Source organism: Balaenoptera borealis, assembly GCF_965194805.1.
Source record: "Balaenoptera borealis genome assembly, chromosome: 10".
NCBI classification, from domain to species: Eukaryota; Metazoa; Chordata; class Mammalia; order Artiodactyla; family Balaenopteridae; genus Balaenoptera; species Balaenoptera borealis.
Genome location: NC_138874.1, coordinates 91,627,774 through 91,646,574, shown reverse-complemented (window position 1 = coordinate 91,646,574; position 18,801 = coordinate 91,627,774). Strand labels below are relative to the sequence as shown.

The 18,801-nt window shown below is 48.7% G+C and overlaps 1 protein-coding gene across 14 annotated transcripts in view; it reads right to left on the bottom strand.

The window, feature by feature from the left end:
- Positions 1-14,235: 14,235 nt before the first annotated feature.
- BTRC (beta-transducin repeat containing E3 ubiquitin protein ligase) overlaps positions 14,236-18,801 on the bottom strand; it is a 181,917-nt gene continuing 177,351 nt past the window's right edge. For 13 of the 14 annotated variants that reach the window (XM_082408332.1, XM_082408342.1, XM_082408339.1 and 10 more), the window contains 2 exons: positions 16,489-16,681; positions 14,236-14,566 (listed from right to left, as the gene is read on the bottom strand). In XM_082408332.1, coding sequence (XP_082264458.1) covers positions 16,520-16,681 — 162 coding nt within the window. In that variant the 3' untranslated portion in view covers positions 14,236-14,566; positions 16,489-16,519. Of the gene's footprint in view, positions 14,567-16,488; positions 16,682-16,704; positions 18,116-18,801 lie in introns of those variants that run through there. The other variant, XM_082408343.1, reaches the window with a different exon arrangement.

The following is an 18,801-nucleotide window of genomic DNA, read 5'->3' as shown; positions in this document are numbered from 1 at the left end:
GCATTCTTTCCCTAAAGTAGACACAGGGTGACAGAACAACCCCTGAAGTGGCAATGGGGTAGCAGCACCATATTCGGGCTTTCATGTACCCCTCCCATGGTGCCCAGTGTGTGTACATATGTGGACTCGCATGTGCTCATTCATGCATACCTTCACTTATTCCTTCAACAAACAGGTATTGAGTGGCAACCATTTTCCATGCCCTGAGGATATGGGGGCAACACTGGAGAGCTTATATTCCAGCAAGGGGGTACATAGACATGTTTTAGGAGGAACCTCTATGGCATGTGGCAGTGTGTGGACTCTCTGTGGAGTAGAAACGAGCATGGGCAGAGGCATAAGCAAGGCACCAACTCCCACTCCAAGGAGGGAAACACTACCCATCATCTCAACCCCTCGCTCCATATCCAGACTCTCATATACTCTCTGGCCCCCCAAAACTCACCGTCTTCTTCCCCCAGTCTGCTCCTTCTGTCTTACTTGACCAACCTGAGAGATCCTTAGCTCCAGGACTGGCTATATAATTTTCAGGGCCCAGTGCCAAATGAAAATGCAGGCTCCTATTATAAATTTATAAAGAATTTCAAGACAGCATTAAACCAAGCACAGGGCTCTTCTAAACGCACAGCCCCATGGGACCACCCAGGTTACACACCTAGGAAGTTGGCCCTGCCTGGCACCTCTCGTTCACTTACTTCCCCATTCATTGACCTTCTGGTCCTCTCCTTTTCTATGTCAGGAACTAGCTCCTTGGTCTCTCATTTGGACCTGCCCCAGCCTCTTCCCAGCTCCAGCCTCTTGGCCCCAGTCTATCTGGGAAGTTTCACTCCTACCGCACTCACCCCGCACTATTTGCCTGGACTGTTGGCCCCTTAGGTATCTTGGCCCCAAGCACTCCCTACACTTTCCCATTTCCATACTTTTGTTTCAAAATTCAGTTCCTTTTGAAAATTTACTCTTCCTTTAGTCACCTCCTCCAGGAAGACTTTTCTGATTTTCCAGTTGGAAATCTCACATCACAAACTATGTACTTGGGTCAAAACACAAATAATCTTCTGCCTTCACTCACAGCCGTTTGCCCCGTCTAGTAGACTTAAAATTCAGAAGCCAGGGATGGTGCCATAGTCATCACTGTAACTCCACAGCACCTAGCTGACACGTGGTAGGGGCTCAGTTAACATTTGTTGATGCAGCTGTGAGCATCTCTGGAGTGTGGGTGTGGGCATGTTTGGAGGCCCTGAATTGTGTGCACAGAACTGAGTGTAAGGATTTGTGTCCATGCATAAGCATTTCTACTTAAGTGTGTGCATAGTTCCATATCTATCCATGTGCAGGCATGTTGGCAGCATACGTGTGCACAGACATAAGTGGTTTCTGTAGTCGCGTGCATGAATTGCAGGTGCACGGGTCTGCGTGGCTGTGTGTGCATGGATTTATATGTTGGTGGGTGTGTACCCGGATCTGGGCTGCACGTGGTATGCCCACGCACGGCAGGAAAGCATGTGTCCGTGCTCCCGTGACGTGGGAGTTGTGCCTGGACAGGAGCTGCAGGTGCACCGTGCAAGGACGCAGGCGGCTGGCGCGTGTGCAGGCCATGTGTGTGCACAGCTGCGTGTCCTGGCCGCGGGCGGGCCGGATGCCCTGGGGGCCGCCTGCTCCCACCCGAGCGCGTCGCTTTGTTCCTCCGCCGCGGGCAGCCGCGTGGGCTCCCGGCTCCTCGGCCTGGGCCTGGGCTTCTCGGCCCTGCCGTGATTGGCGGCCCAGCGAGCGGCTTGGCTCCCTCCCGGGAGGGCGGAGCCGGATGGGCTCCCGTTACCGGCGAAGGCGGGTAGGGGTGGGGGGCGCTAGACCATCCATCTTCTGTTATTACAGCGTAATGGGGCTGCTCGGGCGCCCGCCCATTTGTCATCGGCCTCGTTCGCTGATAACGGGCATTTGTCATCACTTTCCTCTGCGCCAATGTCACCAGCGCCGCTGACAGGCGGGGATGGGGGGGGGGTGGCTCGCGTGCATGAGCACAGGCGCGCACACACGCACGTGGGCCTGCTGGACACACGCTCCTGCACATACACACAGGCACACGGAACCTGAGGGGGCACACCGGAACTGGGGAGACACACGTCCCTGTGTGTGGATCAAGGCTCCCTGGAGACGGACACACATGCAGACACACACTCAGAACAGCCTCATCTGTCAAGCAGATATTCCCAGCTGGAGATCCCCTTCCCCAGTTGAGGAGACGTGTGCTGGGGGGAGGGGCTGGTGTTCGTGGTTAATGGCAGCTTGAGTGCAGGTGGTCCTCTGCCAGCTCCCTGTGTGACGTGAGCCACCAACATTTATTGAGCCCCCCCACAGGCTCTACAGGCTTGCATGTGACTGTGTGTCCCATTGGCAGAATGTGGCAGCACAGGGACAGCCAAAACGGTCACACTCAGGCCTCCCAGGCCTCTCAAAGACACAGGACTTTGGGCAAGTCAGCAGGGCTGGGTGGTGGAGGTGGTGAGTGGTGGTGTGATGAGTGGTGATCCCCACAATGCCTTCCTCCCAACCCTCCAGAGACAGTGCAGCCTGGGAGTCACCCTTCCACTCCTGACCCCACTCAGGCTCTGAGCCTAGGATGATCTGCAGCAAGAGGGACTCAGGAAAGACTTCAGAAAGAACTTCCTGCCTGGAAAGAGTATGAAGCAGTTTGGAGTAGGGATGGCACTAGTAGCCAAGGGAGGAGCTTGGAAGGAAGAGAAGATCTCTTGCCCATGTCCTGTGCCCTTTGGGCTGAGTCAGGTACCAGCCCACCTGGGGCATGGATGGCTTGTCTTCCTGATGCTGCTTTCTAGCACATTCACTTCAGGATGGCAGAGGGGACTCCATTAGCCCTTATTAGGGCGGAAGACCCCCCCCCGCCCAATCTCTCTGTTTCCTGGTTATCTGGCACTTATTAGGTGCTCAATAAATAACTGTTGAATGAATAAATGATTGATGACAGGGTGGGGGGTGTCTTCCTAGTCCCTCTCTGAGTGTCCATCAGCCACTGATGGCTCAGATCTCATCTCCTGCCCTCTCCCAACTCCCTTCCTTACTCCTTTGTAGCCCCCCCAAATTCCCCTTCTCCTCTAGCCTCTCCCTCCTGGGCTGAGGGGGAGGGGGTGGGGGGAAGGTCCCCTGGCAGAGCAGGGCTCGCTTGTTCCTTGTAAATGAAGACCATAATTAACATTAAATTAAGGTAATACAAATGAAGGCAACATAGAGGCTGACAAGATGAGCGTTTGGGGAGGCAGTGGGGAGAAGTGATTCATATTTTTAATTTACTGTACGGATGGGCTGTGTGGGTGGGGAACGGGTGGCTCGCGTGAAGGGGGTGTCGCCCCGCGATGTTTGCTGGGCTCTGAGCAAGCACACAATGACTATTAAACTCAACTGTCCATATAATGGGACAGATTCGACATGACGCCCACCGGAGCACCAGGAGCTTGGCCAGCCAGGCTGTAAATCCTGCCCACACAGCACCCGCCTGCCCACCTGCCCAGCTAATCCATTTGGTCTAGGACTGGAGTAGAGTAGGCACAATCCCCAAGGGGTCTGAGAATAGCCTTGGACTTGGGGAATCAGGGGTGCCAAGAGGGTCCAGGCTCCTGCCCTGGCTGAGCTCAGGGTTGGGGGCCTCTGGAAGGTCAGGTCTTGCACGTGCTAAGGGTGAGATGGGCCATGGTCAGTGCAGGACCTTGGTACCAGGATGAGGCTGGAACTCTGTGACCCCACATGTGGTGTGTTCCAGGAATTGAAGAGAAGACACTGGTGTCCCATTCCAAAGAGGGGACTAATCGTCTTCATCATCATCACCATCACAGCTCACATTTACCAAGGACTTGCTATACACCAAATCCCACTTCTGACCCATTAACTGAGTCCTCACAACGATCCTCGGAGGAAGCTATTGTTATCCCCATTCGCAGACAGGGAAACTGAAGCTAAGAGATAGGGAATAGCTTGGTCACAGAGCTTGTAAGGGTCCAGTGACCCATCCCCACTTCCACACCCCAGGGCCTGGGGTGACCCCTTGATCCTGTAAACTCTGTTCCTGGAATGAAGGCCAGCATCCCAGGTGGCCCTCACACACTGGGACCTGAGGCCTTAGACACGAAGCTAAGGGAACTCGGGGTGTGTGTGTGTGTGTGTGTGTGTGTGTGTACACACGTGTGTGTACATCCTCCCTCCCTCCAGTCAAAGAAAGGTGCCAACAAATCCCAGGCAGGCAGGGAGGGATCCCTGCTTACTCACTCTGAAAGCGAAGCCGAAAGATGTTCGTCCCTGGGATGAGAGACGCAAGTGTAATTTAGGTTTTGATATTATGAAAGTCTCGCTGCTCTAAAACAGCGGGGCACTCGGTGCCTCATTAATAAAGGATAAACTTGGAGTCTATTTACAAGGCGCTTTTTGGGGTTATTTACTCTCCAATATACATATGTAATGTTGCACATACTTACCGCTAGGTACGGCTCATCCTTTCAGCCTGGGCCTTGGAGTCACTCACCCTGGGGAGGGTGGGCCCTGCAGGGTGGAGAGCATCACTGGGGAAGAAGGAATGCAGAGGGGCGACCCCTGAGAGCGAGGAAGCTCTGTGGGAGACGACAGGGCCCCATGGAGGGGGGGGGGGTCATAGAATTTTAGAGCTGAAAGGTAGAAGGGATAGAGGTCCCACCCCAGCTCTCTCCCCTCCCCACCTTCCGGAAGCCCAGTCCCCTTAAAGATTAGGTACAGGCTAAGCTCCCCTGCTGGGCCTCCAGGCTCTCCCTCTCAGCCCCTCCCATACTATCAGGCCAGGACCCTGCTCTGACCAGACCCTGACCACACTGGGGAAGATCCCCCGCAGCTCTGAAAGGAGGTCAGCCAGTTCCTATCAGTGAAGATGCCCTGTGCAACCACTGTGCACCTAATCTTACACCAGCCTTGTCACAGTCCTGCCACCCCCACCATTGTGCCCAACAGCGCCTGGAGTGGGCAAGGCCTTCCTCAAACCAAGATGGAAGCTACCTCCCAGCTCCGGGTGCCACTAGCCGGCCACAGTAGGGATGGGTTCCCCACAGCTGCTCAGCTACCACCTTTCCCTGCCGCTGCCACCACCTTCTCCCGGACTCTTCGCTGTACGTGCAGTGTCTCCGTGAATCTGCAGCCATCACACAAGATAGGGTACCGCTTTCATATCTGTTTTACAAATGAGGAAACTGAGACGTAGGTTAGGAAACTCACCCAGTGTCATACAGTCAGTAGGTGCCAAGTTGGGATTTTAACCCAGATTAGGATCTTACCCCATAAGGCTTCCTGGAGGATCCTGGGCCTTCACTGCCCATCCTGGCCCCTCTGCTCACCACGGACTCCAACCAGCCCAGGGCCTCCAATGAGGAGCGCTGAGCCTCACCCTCTCAGGGCAGATCTCCCCTCACTGACGGACACGTTCCTTTACTGAACACTGTCATTGAACAGCCACTACATTCAGATTTGGACCTGGGCCTATGGCCTGAGTGGGTGCAAGTATATGGGAGTGGAGAACTTGCCAGAGACCCTGGTTGATGCACAGGGGAGCTTGGAGTTAGGGCTGCCCACACATACACCCAACACTTGTTGTGAGGTTTTCTGTGCTCGTCAGCCCCTCAGATGAGTGTGTGGCTCAGGGCCCAGCCTGGGGTGGTGATGGTGGCATGTGTGTCTATGGGGGCAACATCAGCCTGCCCCCCTGTCACAACCTGGCCACTTTGGACCAAGGAGACATCTGGTGGTCCCTAGGAGAGGGCAAGTTCTTGTGCACCCTTCCCAACCCCAGGGCTGGGGGAGAGCTGACCTGGAGGGTGCTGGACAGAGGGAGGAAGGTAAGTAGGATGATCTGATCCATCATTGCTGAACAATGAGCCATCACCACCCTAATTAAAGATGTAATTGCAGCAAATACATTCTGGGCTGAGAATGAATGATGGATGGCAGGAAGGCACCTTGTAGGCAGCAGCCGGGAAATGATGCTCCCTGAAGTTCCCACTCCAAGCTGGGGAACCCAGCACCTGGTCGCAGGGCACCCTGGTGCCTCCCAACAGGACAGTGACAGTCAGGCAGGGACTGAGGCTGGAGCTGAGGGGCCAGGAAAGGGCCAGGGCCTGGGGCCTTGTTGGAGGAATGAGGGCGGGAAGGAGGCTGAGAGGCCAGAGTAAGAGGGACTGGCTGGTGTGTGTGTGTCAGGCAGGGGAGCAGGGCCAGTAAGGAGTGGGTAACTGTGAGAGTATCACCAGAGCACAAAACAGGATTTCAAGGCACATCTGCTTTGGGGTAATTGGGCCCCTGCAAAGGCCAGAAGGACTGATTGACCCTTGGTCCTAGAGGGTGAGTACAAGGGCCAGGCTGAGGGGACTCAGTCTGTAGACGGTACCATAGCAGGAATCTGGTGGGCCAAATTGGCTTTTAGGTCTGGCTCAGGCTCCAGGGACTGGGGGTAGGGGTGGGAGGACCGTCCTGAGAGCTGATTTGTCCTTACCTGGGGTTAGGGTACATGGCAGGGGACTGGCCACATGAAGGGAAGAGAGATGGACTTCTCCCACCAACCTGGCTTTTGCTGCTCCCTCCTTTAGCATGGAAGCCTCCCAGCCACCCCGACCCCTGCCCTGGACTCCCTCAAATGTCGTGGGCACTGGTAGTCCCAGGGAGGCCTGGGCTTGGGACATCTTCCTCTACTTGGGATAGGAGCGTCTGGATTCCAAGGCCTATTTGCCCTGGGCCCCCACCCACACGTACCTTCAGAGAATAGGAAACCCTGAGCACAGGGTCAGGTCACTCTGAGGCCAGCCTGAGCTGTGACAATCCCAGGGCCAAGGCAAGAAGGCCAGCCTGGATGGGGAGACTGGTGGCCTTAGCCTCTTGGCCTCATCTGGCGTGGTAGCCCCTGGCCAGGGTCCTTCAGGGTGTATGGGCTAACCCCAGGGGAGAGAGGGCTGGGTGGGGGGCGGTGAGGAGCCCAGGCAGGCAGGCAGGGAGGGAGCGAAGGCCGCTGACAGCAGAACAAATGCTTGTAATTTTATAACCAATCTCAGCGTGTCCGTGGGGGGCCGTTTGTGCCTCCACTCAGGACCAATCAGCCTGACAGAGCTATGAGTCCGCCTGAGTGAATGTGAGCAGCTTCCCCCCACCAACGCCACTTACTGCAATCTCATTACCCGCCCAGCCCAAGACCGGCCAGAGCTGAGGGGCTGCAAGGAAAGAGGACCCAGCCCATGCTGGAGCACAGCCAGGCCAGGGCCTGGGGCCAGGAGGGCAGCGTGGGCAGGCCTTAGAGATCCAGGGACTCAGAAGGAGGAGGCATGGAGACAGGCCCAGGAAATGATAAACATTTATTAAGCACCCGTTGGTTACTAGGCATGCTGGATACAGGTAGGGCACAAACCCCTGCCCTCAAGGGGCTTGCTGTCTGCTAGGGGCCGATGGAAAGATTACAGAGGGATGGGCCTCGGGAAGGCAGAGATGGAGAGATGTGACTGGAGGGCAAGGAGGGGCAGAGCCCCAGAGCCGAACTGGTAATGGGTCAGGGGTGGGAAGGAGAGGGTAAGAAATGGAGGGAGAGGGAACCAGAGAAACCTCTGGAGTGCATTCAGAGCCGGGGCAGAGAGATACAGGGTGTGGGAGGGAAATGCCCACCAGGGGAGAGAGGAGGGCAGCCAGGGAGGGGCTGGCTGGCCAATGGTGGATATTAAAGGATGGCCTTGCTGGATATTTGGCTCTGGGGATGGCTATGTGCCCATTAGTCTCTCTAATTGTCAAAAATCTAATTTAGTGTCTGGAGCCTGGGCCGGCCTCGGGTTAAACAGAAGGAGGCAGGCCTAGCCATAAATCTGCCCTCCCAGCCTGGGCTGGTGCTAATTCTGCAGTTAAGTGAGGGGGTGAGGAGGGCAGCAAGATGGGACAGGGAAGGTTCTGGCTAGGGGGTATCTCTGACCCTGCATGCCAGCCCCTATGTGCTAAGTCATAGCCAGGCCCTCCTCTCTTGTTGGAGGAAGGGGACTTTCCTTCCTGGTGCTCAGCTGGACCAGGCAGGGTTAAGTGTCTGAAATGTGGGGGTCCAGCCCCTCTTCCTGGACCCACTCTGGGTCTAAGCGGGCTCGGCTCTTGCAAAGTGATAGGACGGTCACATTTCCTAATAACCTCCTGAGCCTTTGGTGAGGAAGGGGGCATGGAGATTCAAACCATGTGACCCAAGTTAGTGACAGTCTGAATGATGGGGACCCAAGGGCCATTCCCCAGTGGGGAGAACAAACACAATCCCCTGGGCTTCTCCTTTCCTGGACCCAGACTCCAAAGGAGGTACACGAGTGCACTGGGACTGGGACAGGGACAGCCCCCCCGAAGGCCTCATTTGGTCTGAGGCAGGGGATGGTTCTCCACCTGGACTTGGTAATGACCTCACTCCCCTCAGAGCCAATAATTGAAAGCAAGGGGCGTGGTAGGCGCAGCGGGAGAGGTTGGGGGACTGAGAGGGTTCCCTGAGAGGCTCAGCTTCCATGGGGGGTAGGAAAATGATTTCTCCTGGCTTCGGCTCCATCTCACCAGGCACCCACCGGCCTCTCCTGCTGCTAACAAAGTGCCTTTAATTAGCAGCCTAATAAAATGCTCTTAATTGGCAAGAGCCAATCAGGATGAAAAGAGGTCTCCTCCCCTTAGTCATTGCTGATGGTGGTACAGCTATAGGTTTCAAGGGGAGAGGGATTCCAGGCCCAGCCTTGCTTTAGGAAAGTGATTTCAGGGCTGAGTCTTCCAAGGGTGTGCCCTAGACCCCAGTCTTCCTAGGGGGGAGCGATTTGACACTGGGTTTCAAGGTGAGACCCATAACCCTCCCAGGCCCAGCCTCTGCTCAATTTTGGGCTCAGGAGTCCAGCCTACAAGTGACAACTGAGTAGATGCCAGTGGCCCCAGGAGTGTCCACTGACTCCTCCCCTTCCCTCTCCTTAGCTCTTAGGGAGGAGACTCCAGTGTGGTCTTGGGCAGTGTGGGGGGCCCTTTTTCTTGTTCCTCAGGTTCCTCATTTGCACAATGTCAGGTGCACCTGATGCTCTGACATGCCTCCTGTCCTAGCAGGGATACTTCTGCACTGGGGCCCTGTCATCTAATAGTCTGAGAATGCTCTAATGACCACAGTTGTCAATCCAGGTACAACAGGCACTGAGACCACAAGGCTGACAGAGCCAGGGGGCCTAGTCAGGCAGGGAGGACCACCACTACTAAAAGCCCATAGATGTAGAACAAAGATGAGTTACTTTTGCTGAGGTTCCTGCTTGTGGCACTAGAGGGGAAGAGGGAGGAGAGGAGGGAGGGGTCTGGCTGCAACCTGGTACTCACTTCCCTAGGTTTGATTTAAGGAGGGAAAGAGGGTGGGTTTCCCCAGTCAATGCTCCCTTCATTTTTATAGCTTGTTGGAATCTCTCTTGAAATTACTCCCAAACGTGAGCTCTCCCATCTCGAAACTGATCAAATGGGATGCCGGGGAAACCCAAGTCTTTTCACCTAATGAGGTGGCAGAGGAAAACTTAAGTTCTGAGCTCAGATTGGTAGGCCAAGGCTATAGTGACCAGTTCCCAAGTTAGATATCACTTTGGCTTCAATTTAATTCAACATGGAACACTAATTATATGCCTGGGTTCCCTTTCCCATACTTATTCATACCCATTTGGCCCTATCTTCTCTCAATATTGTTTTCTCATGTCAGATTATCCTAAAAAGGTCTCTGTTTACTCCCTCAATTTCTATATTGAAAAAGTCATTGTCCTCTTCATGTTGGCATAGAGAGATAAGACACCCAGGACATTCACTTTAATCTTATATTTGTAATTTAAGTTACTTTTTTTCTGAACAGTTAAAAACAAAACAAAATACACTATATTACCATGATCCTAGGTTGTGAACATATTGGTACATTGACTACACATCACCATAACATAATCACAAAAGTCAAAGCAGTCAGTACTGAAGAGTCTAGAGAATAAAGGCTGAGCCAACCAAAAGCTCACAGGGAGGCTCACACTTGTTGCCAGGCCTGCCCCTTAGCTGGAGTCCAGTGAACATCCGTCAGAACAGTCTGCATTGGGCTTGATTTGGGAAAGTGTTAGTGTCCTTGGTACCCAGAGATCTAACCCTTCTTGTTGGTCTTTTCCATCAGTGTCCAAGAAGAGAAAGGGATAGAGGGGAGGTGAAGCTTTATAATGCTGTTTACTGCACTGACCCTTAAACACCCACACAGCCACCCAGGAACCAGTTGGGTGGGCTGGAGAGATGTTGGCAGATGTCATCTGCCTCCAGGAAATTTTAGGTCATAGGTACTCAACTTCCAACAGAAGAGGTTTCTGGATATCAATGCATTAAGTTCCACCTGAAATCAGCAGCCATAATCACGTTTTGGTTTCTCTCCTCAGTCCCAAGGATTCTGAAGTCACAAATGAACTACAGGTAAAGTAACAAGAAGAGAAACTCAGCTTTATTCTACTAAGAGACGGCTGTCTTTTCAGCACTGATTATGTTGAGACTGTGAATAACGTAAGGGGCTGTGGTCTGCCAGCAATCAGCTATGTGGATGAGGCCTGGGGAGATAAACTCAGCCTGCAGGTTCAGGTACACTTGGTAGAAGTGAGGGTTACTCTAGGAGGGAAGAAAGGAAGGCAAAAAGAAGCAAGGGCACCTTTTTCTGTTCTCCAGCTTGGGGAAGTCTGTTGAACTCAGAGAAATGGAGGAGGAGATCAGAAATATGGATTAAAGTCATATGGCAAACCTGATCATCAAACACGTGGTAGGCATCGAAGCATCCCTTCTGACACCTGGAAGTACTTCGGATTCCTCCAGAATCAAACTTGCAGCCTAGCCTCTCTGGCCTGCGCTGTTCTAGGCAGGAAGGTATTACCATCTAAGATGCCAAGAAGGTCAACAATACCAAGGTGTCTAATTCTGGGGAAGAAAATGTTGCCCTAGTTATTCCAATATTCCCCCTGCCACTCCACCCCCAGCCCTGTGTTTCCATGTACAATCAAGTGCTAAGTAAGGAACAGACCAACCACAGCTATTCAGACCAATGGGTACCAGGAGACGGCAAAGGAGAAGAGTGCATATTTTCTTCTCTTCAGCTTTTGATTTTACAAAAGAAAAATAAAAAGGATTTTTCTTACTCAAGCAGAAAACAGAATGATTTAGGGGTCCCAGGGTCTTTCCCAGAAACAAGCTACGAGGGCCAGACTTTATTACTTGTCAATAGAATTCCAGAGAGTCCCTGTCTCTGAAGTTTCTGGTGAAGAGTCGTTGGAAAGAATTTTGCCAAGGGACAGGTGTAAAAGGCCTCCCACTCACAATTCATGTCCATTTTCAAACTGCACATAAGAAAGTAAAAGGATATTCTCAGCAGTGGAAATATACACACATGTAGCAAGGCATGCTGGTTTTGTCCAAGGAGCCCCAGTGTGAACAGAGAGCTCACAAGTGCCCACAGAGTAACCAGGTGCAGGGGCATGCACACGCTCCTTGCCTGCCTTTGAACAGGATTCCTCCCATCTTTATGAGATGTTTCTTTCAGGCCTAAATTGGAATTTTAGTGAGAAGAGACTAATCTACAATGGGGACATTTCATTTCAGAGCCCAGAAACACCTTCAGCTCCTTTTCTACCATTCCTTTGGAGGTGCTGAGACTTCATTTCTCTTGTCTTTTTAAAAAGGTCAAACTACATTTTTTCTAGCCCAGTTGGGGATTAGTGATAATCAATTCCCACTGAAATCATGCAGAGATGGTAAGTGGCATTTACTTTCTCTGGAAATGAACTTCTACTTACCTGATTATTTCTTCTACAATGAACTGGTAAATGACCCCCAGAGCTGAGAAATGTGACCGACAAGTTTTTCAGACCACTTAACTTCATTCCCATTTCCATGAGCAGCAGAGGACAACCTGGAGAATATCCTCGATAGAGCTAATGGCTCCGGACTGCAGGGTTCACCCTTGATCTCATTTATGATGTACTGGACAAGCTCCTGTCAACATACCTTCAACTGAACCTAGATGAGAGAGCAAAACCCTGGGGACCAATGAATATTCCATGGTTCCACTTCTGAACAGCAGCATATAAGAGAAGGACTGGTAAAGTTATGGCTATTGGACAATATTTTGAAATAGCTCAAAATCCATGCCTCTTTAATGCCTGACCTGGGATGGCCCTCTGCCCCATCTATAGCAAAATCCTTAACCAATCAAAAAGCCATTAATAGTCAACACACACACACACACACACACACACACACACACAAAGTCAAGACAATAGACAAGGAACCCTGATAGTGGCTAAATAGAAGATATACATCTAGCATGTGGGTATTTGGTAAGGAAATTATATTCAGAAAATATTGGGTTGGCCAAAAAGTTCGTTTGGGTTTTTCTGTAAGACGTGTGGAAAAATCCGAACGACCTTTTTGGCCAACCCAGAATTTCCCAAGCAATGACAATCATTTCACTGGGAAATATTTTCTGGCTATAACCTGGAACTAAACGCTTAAAAGCACTCATAAAGCAGGAAAGGGAAAATGCATATGCACAATCTGCCTCTCAGTATGTAACAAAATTCAGTCTGGGCATATTTTGGAAAGAGGATTCCTTCTGGCAAAGCAGAGGAAAGAGTGAGGATGACCACCCCCCCCCCACCCCGAACTAAAGGTGGCCTGGCTTTGAGGTCGCCTGCAACAGGATCCCATTCTGAAGTTTTTACAGCAGCTGGTTAAAAGGGGCCTTTCTTTTACTCAACTGCTTTGATATAACGGAAACAATGGGCCTGTCTGCTCAGCTTCCAAGGGAAGGCTTGGAGACTTCCCTGTGCCCACTGATGGGTGTGTCTGTGCCACACAATATGGCTGGTGAAGGCCCATTCCTGCCCAGGGAAACAAGCCAGGCACATACTGATAGTACTCCCTGTGCCCCCAGGTTGGGGGGCACACATGCCCTGCACCTGAAGCCCCTATAGCTGCTTTTGAAGTGGCCAGTAAGCCTTGGCCCTTGCTGAAGTCCATTTATTTATGTTGCTCACCAACTGCCAGAGGAATTTTACTGGGGAGAGTGGAGAGTAAAATAAGGCCAGGAGAAGGAAGAAAAGGAAAGAGAAGGCAGTTCCTGTGCCATTAATAAACCCTGTGTGCCAAACTTCACCCTGATTCTCTCTCTGGCAGTTTTGCCTTTTATAAATACCAGGTTTGGAAAAGCAGAAGGAAGGTTCTGCAGAGCAAGGTTGAGATGATTAGCTTGATTTTTGAGAGACAATATTTACTGGCTTAAATGAAAAAGACATCACCTTTTAGTCTTGACTACCTGGTAAGCTAGTCTGATCATGGTCTCGGCAAAGATACAGGCGCGCCTGGGTACTTGCAGGCCCTGATGAGGAAATCAGAGACGCGAACCATTATGCAGAATGCAATGAGCGACTGGCTCTGGCCATTTCAACCCTTTCTGTAGGCTGAGCCTTAGCAGTGATTTAAGATGAAGTACAACGCTTTTTATTACACATCTAATTGTTAATGAGAGGAAATGCAATCAGCAACTCCTTTCCACACTCTACATGGAATCGAGGAGACTGCTGAGTCCAGAAAAGATGTGGCCATTGAAGGAGCCCAGGAAATTTCTGCCCCTCCCCCCTTTCTTTGGGGGGGGTGGGTGGGTGGGTGTTACAAGGAGAAGAGAGAAGAGGTGCAAATACGACGAGAGTACCATGTCTGAGAATCCATCGTTGCCACATAGGGTCACTTGCAGCAAAAGCCTGGGTTTGAAATTTTGACTGAAGAGTACTTAACTCTTCTAAGTATTGCATTTTCTCATTTGCCTTATGATAACTGAGGATACTTTCTTCATACTCTTTCTTCTCAGGTGGAGCAGATAAACATGTTGAAGGGGAGTGGGAGAAGGGGCAAGAGGGACAGAAACAGAGAAAGAGATGGAAGGAAAGAGGCCCAGATCTTCCAGGGTGTACATTCTTGTTTTCTTTCTTTCTTGCCCCAGAGGCTACACAGACAGCTGTTTCCTCCTAAGCACAGTGAGGCTGGGCAGATCTTGCCAGGTGCTGGGTATTCTTGCAGTTTACAGGGAGACACTGGGTGCTATCTGGCTTGAAGTTGTATCCCCTGTCCCCTAGAAGTGGCTCTCTCCCAGTAGGCTACATAGGAAACTAGTTCTTCTGCTTAACGGCAAAGCAAGAGAGATTCTGGCAAAACACTAAATATATTTATGTCATCTCTGTCTGGAACCAAATGAGGAAAAAACATGTGCAGGAGGAAAGAAGGAGGGGAGGTGGGGTTTAAAAGTTCCAATCATTCACAAAAGATAGAAGACATCTTCTGATAGCAGCACGGAAGCAGTCAGCTGTGCTGAGTAAACCATCCTGGGTCGACTGCAGACCAGCTGTGTCCCAACAGGAGTCTTAAAGCCCCGCTCCTCGGCTAGTCCGGGGAAAGTGGGTGGTAGTTTGATTGTTACTGTTGTTGCTCATCCTGGTATTGGCAGGTACGTTAAATACCGCAACTTTAATGAGTCCTGTGCGAAAACAGAGCACATAGTCATTAGTCCCTTTTCCTATATTTCTCACTTTCTCTAAGAGGAAAAGAATATTAAACTAGCTGTCAATTGGGGGAAAGGCTCAGAGGTGCTTCCTAATGCCCACTTTCTGTCCATGCCATGCAGGAGCTTCTGTCAAAGGCTACATGGCCTGTTTGGGGACTCGGCAGGGCTCACTGACATGGTCAGGGCTGTAGTGCTCATGCAGAGTGACTCTGATAGCTAGAGATTAAGAATGACTATGGTGGGTGTAGCATCAAGCTTTCAGCTGCTCCCTATAATGGTAGAGTGGGCGAGGACAGCTCTGAGGCTCCGGCCCTTAGTGGCCATGAACGCAATGTGCCACTAACAAAAGTGGGGGAGTGAGGTGAGGCTATCTGGCTGCTTGGCTGGAGGGGACTGGCAGTGTAGATGAGGGGAGAGCCTGATTGTTAGATGTGTGCTCTAGAAGTGCTCCTGGTACCTTCAAGGACAGGTGTGTAGGTGGTGTCTGGAGATGTGGCCTGGAGATTAGGCAGAGGTTGGGACTACAGATACAAATTAGAATTGAGAGCTGAAGCCTCGGGAAGAGATAAGGCAGACAAAGCAGGGAACTCAGATAAGGAAGAAAAGCCCGAGACAGACTCTTAGTGGACGTCTACATTTTAGGGGTGAGAGAAAGAAGGAGACATAAACAATCAGAGAGCCAGGAAGAATATTAAAAATGGCAAAATGCCATCAAAATCTAAGGAGAAAATTTTGGCAAAAGGAGGGGATAGGTACATGACGACTACAATATTAATACTAATACTAATTAGAATTTTACACTAAGAATTTTACATATAACATTTCAAGGGGATTCTCACAACAGCTCTGTGTGGTAGGTATTGCAACCCTCATTTTACTAATAAGGAAACTAAGGCTCTGCGAAGTTATTTGCCCAAGGGCATGCAGCTAGGATTCTCACCTAGGCCTGTCTGTGTGTCTTGGTTGAGGAAGCAGTGCGTCCTCTCTGAGAGAAGTGAGGACTGAAGCGAGCCCAGCAGGGCATGAAACACCCTGTTCAGAAGAACCACTATAGAAAGATGTGCAGAAAAGTGTACTAAATGTGTACTTCTGGCACAAGAACGGAGGCAGGTATGGGAAACAAGAAATGACAATAATGGCAATCCTCCCCAGTAGCTAGTACAGTTTTCCCAAACCAGTGATTACCTATATTTGAACTGGTTAGGACACCAAGTATGACCTAAATATACCATGGCTATAGATTAAGATGAATATTAGGATCTTTTCCTGCCCCAGAGAGAGGATGGAGACTTGAGTGGGAGATTATATGGAGTTCTCACCAACTCCAGAGCTACTTCCAAGGTCAAAAAATAGTTCTTTTCTTTTTTGGATGCAGTAGGGAATGCGGATAAGGATAAAAGAAAAGCTACCTTTTACAATCAAATGATACTGACAAGGCAGAGCTGTGAGAAAGCAGCCCGATATTTCACCAAGAGATTTTTCCTTTCACACATTAGATTATCTACTTGGGTTAAAGGGTCTCCATTATAGGTGCTAGTTTAATCTGGGAATTACAAAGCCATAGGCTTTGGGGTCAATACTCTTAGTTTTGAAACTGATTCAAATCTCATTTTATTTTCTTAAAAATCCTACTAGATTACTGAGGCAGGAATATTAGTTCTACTACACAAGGATCATCTAGATCTAGTTCAAGAATCATCTAAGAACTGAGGCTGGCTACCTCAACCAAAAGCAGTGTCCAATGTGCAGCCCCAGCCCTGTCTCATGGTGTCAGCCTCTGCTTTACAGGACTTGGAGATATAAAGGGCATGAGAAGGCTCCAAGAACTCACAATACCTTACAGCCAATGTTCCATTTCCTACCCACAGTGCTATGTACACAATTCTTTTTCATACCTGGGCAAGTCTGAGGTCAGTGTATGATTATTTATCTGGAGATATAGGTGTATGTTCGAGAAGGGGAGCGGGGGGGTTCAGCTTGGGCAGCTGGATCATTTAGGAAGTCCCAGATGAGAATTGTGTCATCATGTGAACTACTGACAATCTGGAATTCATCAAACTGGAGTCGGAAAACTCTTCCAGAATGCTCCTAAAGAAGCAGAAACAAAACTTTTGAACTACTCAAAATCAAAAGGACACAAATTCAGCAACTTGTCAAAAGGAGTCTATGGAAAGGCTATGCTGATAGTTTTCTCTACCATTTAGCTGTTTCAAGAATACAGAGAAAAACCTTAACTTGGATTAAAGGCAGGATGGAAAAGTCAAATATTGGGTAGTTGATTTCGTATACAATCAAAGTAATATTTACTACAGCTGATACATGTCAAATAGTACACTAGTTTCTCATTACTAACTCTCCTAGACTTAGGCTGAATGAGAACATTCCTCAGTACCTCCCTGGCTTTATCCTCTTCTCTGTATTTCTAGGATTCTTTTACAATCAAAGGCCAAGGACCGATGAGCAATAATAACTAGTGTGCTGGTATATAGTTATCAATTAACTCTCCCCAATTTGTAAAAGCATTTGCACATTTTATGGTCTAAAAATTTCTATCCTGGCCAATTTCAAGCTACCCATCTGAGTTCAACCAGCTTGCAAAATTCATGAACGTCTAACAATTGGCTCCCATAAGCAGGTATAAGCCTGTTTCACTTAGAATAATGTCCTCAAGTTTCATCCATGTTGTAGCATGTGACAGTATTTCCTTTCTAAGGCTGAATAATATTCTATTCTATTCCATTCTCTCTCTCTCTCTCCTCTCTCTCTCTGTGTGTGTGTGTGTGTGAATATATATATATATATATATATATATTCACACACACACACACACACAAACACACCACATTTTGTGTATCCATTCATCTATCAATGGATACTTGGGTTGCTTCAACCTCTTGGCTATTATGAATAATACTGCTATGAACATGAGTATGCAAAGATCTCTTTGAGATCCTGCTTTTAATTTTTTGGGATATATACCCAGAAGTGGGAGTGCTGGATCACACAGTAATTCTATCATTAATATTCTGAGGAGCCACCATACTGTTTTCCATAGAGGCTGCACTATTTTACATTCTTTACAAGATGTAAATGAGCTCATTAGATAGATGAGCATCTGTGTTCATAAGACATACTGGTCTGTAGTTTTCTTTTCTTGTTATATCTTTGTTTGGTTTCAGTATTAGGGTAATGCTGGCCTCACAGAATTAGGTAGCAAGTATTCACTCTGCTTCTATCTTCTGGAGGAAATTATAGAGAATTGGTATAATTTCTTCCTTAAACATTTAATAGAATTCACCAGTGAACCCATCTGGGCTTGGTGCTTTCTGTCTTGGAAGGTTATTAATTATTTATTATATTTCTTTAATAGGTATAGGTCTGTTCAGAATGTCTATTTCTTCCTAAGTTGTAGAAGATTGTATCTTTCAAGGGATTGGTCCATTTCATCTGGGTTATCAATTTTGGGGGCATAGAGTTGTTCATAGTATTCCTTTATTAGTATCCTTTTAATGTCCACAGGATCTGTAGTGATGCAAAGTTTAATATCAAAAATCAATGTAATACAGCAATTAACAGAATAAAGGTGAAAACCATATGGTCACCTCAATGGATGCAGATAAAAGCATTTAACAAAAACCAACATCCATTCCTAATAAAAGCTCTCAGCAATCTGGGAACTGAAAGGAACCTCCTAATCCCCTGATAATGTATCATGAAAAACCTATAGCTAACATATATCTATATAAAAGTATATATAAAATGGTAAAAGACCAAATGCCTTTTCCCAAAGATAAGGACATCCACTCTTACCAATTCTTTTGAGCACTGTACTGATGGTCAGTACAGTAAAACAAAAAAAAAAAAAAAGGAAGGTACACAGATTGGAAAAGAAGTGTATTTGTACATACTTGCAGTGAATAATCCAGAAATCAAAAATTTTAAATACCATTTATAATAGCATTAAAAATAACAAATACTTAAGGATAAATATGACAAAAGATGTATAAGACCTTTACACTGAAAGCTATAAAACATTGCTGAGAAATTTTAAAAGACCTAAATAAATGGTCTTTATTTAGAAGAAAATTCAATATTGTTAAGAAGTCAATTCTTGCCAAATCAATTTAGATTCAACATGATCCCAATGAAAATCTCAGCAGACTTTTTGTTGTTGAAATTGGCAAACAGATTCTAAAATTCACATGAAA